The sequence below is a fragment of the Seriola dumerili genome, unplaced genomic scaffold, assembly GCF_002260705.1.
Source record: "Seriola dumerili isolate Sdu_G_001 unplaced genomic scaffold, Sdu_1.0 BDQW01000449.1, whole genome shotgun sequence".
Taxonomy (NCBI): domain Eukaryota; kingdom Metazoa; phylum Chordata; class Actinopteri; order Carangiformes; family Carangidae; genus Seriola; species Seriola dumerili.
In genome coordinates, this window is record NW_019174704.1 from 3,549,418 (window position 1) to 3,557,277 (window position 7,860).

The 7,860-nt window shown below is 41.6% G+C and overlaps 1 protein-coding gene across 1 annotated transcript; it reads left to right on the forward strand.

Moving 5' to 3' along the window:
* The first annotated feature begins 1,573 nt into the window (after positions 1 to 1,573).
* On the forward strand, positions 1,574 to 4,030 carry cunh11orf87 (chromosome unknown C11orf87 homolog). Its single transcript, XM_022762540.1, has 2 exons — positions 1,574 to 1,875; positions 2,320 to 4,030. The coding sequence occupies exon 2, from the start codon at positions 2,418 to 2,420 to the stop codon at positions 2,844 to 2,846; it is 429 nt and encodes a 142-aa protein (XP_022618261.1). The 5' UTR covers positions 1,574 to 1,875; positions 2,320 to 2,417; the 3' UTR covers positions 2,847 to 4,030.
* Positions 4,031 to 7,860: the final 3,830 nt, after the last annotated feature.

The window sequence follows — 7,860 nt, forward strand, 5'->3', positions numbered from 1 at the left end:
ATTCACAAATCAAAACAATTTTATAGTTTTTTTGTGTTTGTTTGTTTGTTTGTTTGTTTGTTTGTTTGTTTTTTGTTGTATTCATGAAGCTGTTTTAACTTCATACAGATGTTGGTTTGAATGTTTTAGAGCTGTGAACTTGCCTCCAGTTCCTTTGTGCAATGCATTATGAGAAAATAGTCCATCAGCAACACACGTAAATGTGTCTTTTTTTTACTACAGACTAGCATAATACTAAGAAACTCAGCAACTGCAGACCTGATAAGTCATAAAAGCACAAAATGGTAAAGTATTTTTTGCTTGGGAAAGTGATATCAGAGGCTTTAAAGCCTCAGTAGGTCAAGGTGTGGCCTCATTGTAGAAACGTCTCCTCACTGTGTTCTCCTTCACCCACACTTCTATATTTGGAGTGCATGTCACACTGTCTGCACTAATCTACCAGTAAGGGAGGAGCTGAGCTCAGTTTGGTGCTGATCTAAATTACTGGTTTTCAACATTATTTCAAGTGACTTTTTTAGCAAAAGGTTTAATCTCTTCACCAAACGTAAAACAGAGGGGGTAACTATTATTCATGAGTAGTTTAAATGTGAAAACTAGTGCTTAAACAGGGTTATGTATATGTTAAGAACATTTTCTTAATTCCATACTGAATTTCATTACTGTTTTAAGTCTGAAGATTACCAGTTATCAAGTAATAGTGTATCTAGAAGGTAAATATCGGTATAACTGATTTGGGTTAATCTCTCATCATCATCGAGCCAGAAAATCCAAGTTCAATCAGGAAGAAAGTATGGGTGGAGATGAGGAAGTGTCAAACGTTATGGCTGTTTTTCCAGACTCTCAAGTCTTTGTAAGAAACTGGGACTCTTGAATGGAGTTCAATAAAGGCTGAGATCTTACAGACTGGCTGCTTTAGGTTGACAAAACTTCAATAATACGAAATTTACATGTATTATGTAAATTCTTTTTTGAAAGCTGCATGTTCAATGGTGTTAATGGTTTGACTAAACGTCTGCAATATTCAGCAGTAAATTTGTGATAAATACACATGGATGTTTACCAATATGTTCCATAATGCCTCTGTATTAATGTCTATAGAGTAGAGGTGTAGTTGTGATGAATATGTCTCTATATATTTCTACCAACTTTTATATACTATTATTTTTGAGAAATGGCTAATAATTGACACTCCTATGTTTAGATTGGCCCAAAATGAATGCATGTTAACTGGACATTAACTACAACCCTTATAATAAGGCTTAAATGCCTCAAATCATGTAGGTTTGCAGCATTTGACTGACCACACCCTCAGGAATGCCAGTAGTTACCGATCAGGGTATAATATTCAAACTAATTTACCTCTGTGTTTATTTGATTTAAGTAAGAACTCATAAGCACTTATTAATACAGCCATTAGAAGGAAACAAAGGCACTCTGGTGTTGGTAGGCTAATACATAGACTATATCTGAAGAAAAAAAAAAAACAGCCCCGCCAGCTGACTGGTATACGGGACCTTTAATGCAGCTGCAGCTCTTCATTCAGATGCTGAGTGGAGCAGCGGATGACCGGAGGAGGGACGCTTTTCTAGGAAAACCAGAACACAGCTCTATTCTAATCGCATTTTTAAAACCCACTTTGACGCCCACTGAGGGATTTTTGCCCCCGGTGCGTATAGCATTCACCTGAGAAAGTGCTGTCCTGGATGCAGACTGAGCGGATTGCGGCAATCAAAGTGTCCTGGATGATCGGAGCTCAGCAGCAGCAGCAGCAGCAGCATCACATTGTATGAAATACGTCACCACGATCCAGTTTTCCCATTTACACATATCGTCTCTCCACTCACGGACTGTTCCCCTTACTGACTATTTCACCAGGTAAGAATTTATTTATTTTATCCCTTTATTTAAATTGGCTATATAGGCTTGAGATCTAACAAATGCAGTCATTACCCTCTGCGTAAAGCTGACATTCTCGTCCTAAACGCTGCTGCGTGGAGTGAAGAAAAAGAATGGCTCCTGTTAGGCTAAATCTTGTAGGCCTACGTTTTTGCTACAATAGATGCTGTAGCCTATTGTCCTTTTTACTTATACCCCATCGTACAACGTCCGTTTTTTTTAAACTGAGGGGTTGTCGGGTTTGGAACATTGTGATTTCGTGTCAAACGGTGCGCATTTCCTGTGTTAATTGTTTCAGATTTATCTTATTAAAGTAGCCTGGGCCAGTTAATGAGACTCTGTGGGCGGGTTTCTGATGGTTTTGATAGTCAGTCTCCTCTGGAGCTGGATGAGCGGGTCTCATGTGTCTTCTTTTCGGTGCAGGTAACCACATGCGCGGGCCGGTGTCACCGCGCTGAGCCCGGAGAGCACGAAGGGTACTGGGGTCAGAGAGACAAAAGTGGACCGGGAAGGTGGACCGGATGACAGCCAGAACCTCTGAGGCCTCGGGACTGTCGGTGCCGCTGCACCGCTGTAACGGGGTTCTCCAGGCCAACAACGGCACCTGCGCGGAGCAGCTCAGCCTCTTTCCGCCGTTCTCCTCCACCCTCGCGCTCCTCGTGCTGGTGGCCGTGCTCGTGGGGATCATCCTCGTTTCCCTGGCAACGTTCCACTTCCACAAGAGGAAGCTCCGGAATAGGAAGATCCAGCGCGCGCAGGAGGAATACGAGCGCGACAGTCGCAGCCCCGCGCGCGCCGGGGCGAGCGGGGAGCCCGCGAGGCCGTGCGTCATCGTCCGACCGGTGAGATGTGAGGAGAAGCTCTCGTGCCAGAGCACGGACAGCGGGGACGTCACCGCAGCGGCTGAGGACAAACAGGCGCTGCACGAGACGGTTCCCCTTGACTGTTAACTTAGTGCAACTTCAGGGAATGAGACTGTGGAATTAACAGGAAAAGCAATAAGGCACAAAGAACTCCCACACCCATCTCTGCTGCTTGTAGACTTAGAAACAGCAGGAAAAAATAAATGCAGAATACTCAGCAGAACAGTAGGCCTAGAGGTAACACTAGTACTACATTGGCAAATACCAGACGGGTGACAAATTAAAGGAAAAACCTGAACAAATGAGTGGAGAAACACAACAAATGTAGATGCTTCCACACAGGTGCACTGCATGGTACAAGTAAGCAATTCACATCCAATCAAGCTCTGTGGCATGTATAAAAATGCTGAGCAGACACAGTTGATTCTGATTTTGTATCAAGATGACAAGAGGTAAAGATCTAAGTGACTTTGAAAGAGGGTTTATTGTTGGGGCAAGGATGGCAGGAGCTTCAGTCACAAAGACTGCTCAACTGGCCAGTGTTTCAATCGGAACAGTGACTAAAGTGACATCTGCATTTAGCTCTTTGGGAAAGACATCAGTAAGTAGGGTTGGAAATTGTGGTCGACAGCGCACATTTGATGACCGTGATGCACGTGCATTAGTGCGATATGTAAGGAAAAACAGAACAGCAACTCTTCCTCAGGTGACCGAGATTGTCAATGCAGGACGTGGTCAGACTGTGTCAGCAAGAACAGTCCGTCGACAGTTGCATAGAGAGGGATATAGTAAGATTGCAGTGCAGAAACCCCTCATTACAAAGACGAATGCACATTTGAGAGTTCAGTGGTGCAAAAACCATCAGCACTGGTCTGTAGAGATGTGGAAAAAAGTGATATGGTCAGATGAGTCATTCTTCACCATATTCTCCACAGGTGGGCGAGTGAATGAGTGGCATACACCAAGAGAAAGGTACAGGCCAGAATTCTTGACCCCTTTAGAGGGGAGATCCGGTGGCTCTCTTATGATGTGGGGGGCATTTTGCTGGCATGGTTTGGGTCCACTTGTCACCTTAGAGGGAAGGGTCAATGAAAATCAATACAAAGTTGTTCTGAGTGATCACCTTTATCCTATGATGAAACATTTCTATCCTGATGGGAGTGGTCTCTTCCAGGTTGACAATGCCATTCATAGGGCACAAGAGGTCACTGAATGGTTTGAGGAGCATGAAAATGATGTGAATCATATGCCATGGCCTCCACAGTCACCAGATCTCAACCCAATGGAACACCTGTGGGAGATTTTGGACCGACGTGTTAGACAGCGCTCTCCACCACCATCGTCAGAACACCAAATGAGGGAATATCTTTTGGAAGAATGGTGTTCCATCCCTCCAGTAGAGTTCCAGAGACTTGTCGAATCAATGCCAAGGCGCATTGAGGCTGTTCTGGCGGCACATGGTGACCCAACAACTTACTAAGACACTTTAAGTTGTTTTTTCCTTTAATTTGTCACCCGTCTGTAGGTTAGCTATGTGGTCACACTCCTTCCTCTTACACTAGTATTTAGCCGACCAATAACTCCTTATGGGACTGTATAAAGTATTTGCCTGCTTTGACTTTTGGACCTCCTCTTCCTTCCAAGCCTAAAATGTTGTTTAAACCTCAAAAATGTTCAAACTTTAAATCCTCCCTAGGATGTGACACATGGTTGTGTTAAATTATTAAGAGTTGATGACACAATACAGACCATAATGGCTTGCTGATCTGCCTTGGCATGTCCTCTGACACACTACCAGTATGTAGTTAGACTATAATGGATGTTGTGGTGCTGTTAGGCAGTGCAAAGCTGCATATAGGCTATAGAAATAGCTTATTTGTTTGCATAGTATTTTTTCCTTCAATTAAGTGACTTAGCATATTTGCATAAAGTACTGTCCTCCAATGTCTGTTAGACATCTGTAGGTAGCTCTAGTTAGCCTGACAGGATGCAAGACTTTTTTGCTGTAGTTATGCACATAAGATTTTTTTCTTTAACGTGTCAGATAGTAAGTTTTTGCGCTAATACAGTATTTTCATTTTTGAGTATTTTTAATGTATTCTCTGAAATGTAATAAATTGAGAATCCTTCCAACAGAGGGCTTCAGTTCAAGCCAATCTTTTTTTTTTCTTTCATGATCCTTCATATTGCATCATAGTGGACCTAATAGAAATTCAGTGTCATTAATTATATGAGTTCACTGTAAATGTATGCCATTATGAGAGCTGGAATGTTTTACAGTAACATCATCTTTCTGGAGTTCATATAATCTGCCTTATCAAAGGAAAATATGTAATATTCAAAGTTTATAAATAAATACTTACATTATGTTAATCCTTTGAATGTGTCAGTAATCTTAAACACTTGTAGCCTCTTGACCATTAGTCAATAAACCCAAATGCTACTACTTAGATAAATGTGCAACCACACAGTATATTGAATTGACTGCTAAAATTTCCCACCATTCTTTCAATATTATACAGTATAGGTGACATTTGATACTATGCAAATGTTTGGATGGATTTTCAGTTCATCACCTGTTTTCATTCCACTAAACAAGTACAAATGACCTTCCCAGGGGAGATCCATAGAATTTGTACAGGGTCTCTAATAGCTACAAAAGAACCATATCAGTGCATAGATCATTTGTGTACTATATATATATATATAGGACCATATGAACTAAATGTACTGTATGTCTGTCGCATACAGTCTCATCCACTGCATATACAACAAGGTTTAGTGTGTAGATAATATCAATCTTCCAGTGACTTATTGACATGAAGGTTATCCGTAGCAGTGCCATTTTTAATCTCTACAGCCTCAGCATGTGATGACGCCACAGCATGTCTCATTGGAGGTCAGTGGAAGTGAATCAGCATCAGTCAGTGTGTTGGCCAGGTACCAGGACACCATGTTCCTAATTGTCCCCAGCAAAAAGGCCTGGGAATATGAAGTAGTCTTTGGCAAGGCTCCAGCTCTGGAAGATGCACTGACAGACTGCCTGTCTATCTTATCTCATTGGCATAAGTGCAACAGAATGAAACCATTTATCTTCGCAGGGAAATTGGAAGTAAGTCAATGAAAGATGAGTAATGCATTCTACATATGTTTCCTTCAGGACAATTTATAGATTAGGATACACAACATCATACATGTTTTAGCAAGAAAAAATACAGTATTTTGTAATCATGATCTGATAAAATTACTATATTTCTGCTTACCATCCATCATATAGAAATACACATCTCTCTGACGTGGTTGTGAGGTTCATTTGTTTGGAGAAAGCATGTCTTCCAATTCACGACAAGGTAGGATGAAGGATGAAGGAGGCTGGTTGTCAGAGGCAAGAAATGGATGTGAAAGACCAGGGATGGATGGAGGATAACAGCGAATAGGTGGATATTGGCAGTTGGAGATGGATGGATGGAGGTCAGTAGTTAGGAAAGGATAAAGGTCAGTGGCTAGGACTGAATTGGAGTCAGTGACTAGGAATGGATGGAGGTCAGTAGCTCGGCATAGATGGAGGTTAGTAGCTAGGAATGGATGGAGTTCAGTGGCCAGGCATGGATGATGGTCAGTAGCTAGGAATGGAGGGAGATCAGTGGCTGAAATGGATAAAGGTCAGTGACTAGGAATAGGTGAGGGTCAATGGCCAGGATTAGTTGGAGAAATGAACGGAACTCAGTAGCTAGGGATGGAAGGAGGGCAGTGGCAAAGAATGAATGAGGGTCAGTGGTGGTAAGTTGTCAGTAATGGATGGAGATAATTGGTTAGGAATGAATGGAGGTCAGTGAGTAGGAATGGATGGATGTCAGTGGGTAGGAATGAATGAAGGCCAGTTGGTAGGGATGGATGGATGTCAGTGAGTAAGAATGGATGGAGGCCAGTGGCTAGGAATGAATGAAGGATAGTGGCTAGAAAGTTATGGAGATCAGTGGTAACTGGTTGGGAATAAATGAGATGATTATTTGGGGATACATGAATTAGGACTGCTGTTATTTATTGTCACACATAAAGAGTTGCATTACAGAAAGACACAGAGGGAGAGACTTTTGTGTGATTTAAGTTTGCTCTGGGAATAGCCTAGTTATTGTGTATAGCCTAATTTAGAATTAATGAGGCCAGTTTTCAGGGTTTTGTTGTCCCAGGAGGTCTTCTCCTCTGTGCTGCAGACAGACTTTGCAAGTGGCATTGGTTGGCCAGTGAGTGGATTAGGTCCTCTGTGGTTTTTTATTACAGCATTATTATGGTTCAGTGTATTGTGTGTGTCACCTCAGGCAATTGGTCTTCAGTTAGTAGAACTTATAAACATTTGAGTAGGAGCACATAATAGGAAAATATGTAGTTAAATCCGGTGAGCACTCATGCTCCTAACTGGAGAAATCATTGGTTTTGAAAAGTGCTATATCGAAAAACGTTTCACTTACTTTAACTTTTATCTATTTAATCTCCTGACCTTTCCCTAGTGCCACTCACAAGACAACATTCACATTTTTAACCCCACTATTGGTAAGGCTCTAGTAAGTGTAGCCTGTCAGGGTGGGCTTTTAGAAAAGCTCTGAGGGTTTTAGATTTTATTTAAACATGTTCACTTCTTCTTGTTATTGAAGTGATTGGAGTAACCTTGGCTTTTGAAACATGGTTTGGACTGTCTAAGTGAATCATTTTTTAATCTAATCTGTTGAGGATGTACAGTATTCACTGCTTCTTACCCCTTTTTTGAGTGTGTTTCCAGACAACCATTGATTTCCTTTCATTTCTGTAAGCTATGAAGATCAACTTGCAGACACTCGAGACTTGCTTGAGTTGGCAGTCACTGGTTTGGTTTGCCATCAAGTGCCAGACAGTTCCTTTGTTGAACACAGACTTGCACTTCAAACTTGCTTTGGAGAAGGTCAGCATTATTATAAATTATACAGCATGAGCTTTGTAGATAGTGACAAGAGACATGGAAGAAAATGAGTATGGTCCTTTAAATTATTACTGCAGGAACAGAAAGATTTCAGCATAGCAGTATTTAACAAGGGAATCAGACTTTGTGATGCATGCAGATTTGGGC

Excerpts from the sequence above, each read along its gene's own strand:
- cunh11orf87 (XM_022762540.1), top strand. The coding sequence starts at position 2,418 with ATGACAGCCAGAACCTCTGAGGCCTCGGGACTGTCGGTGCCGCTGCAC.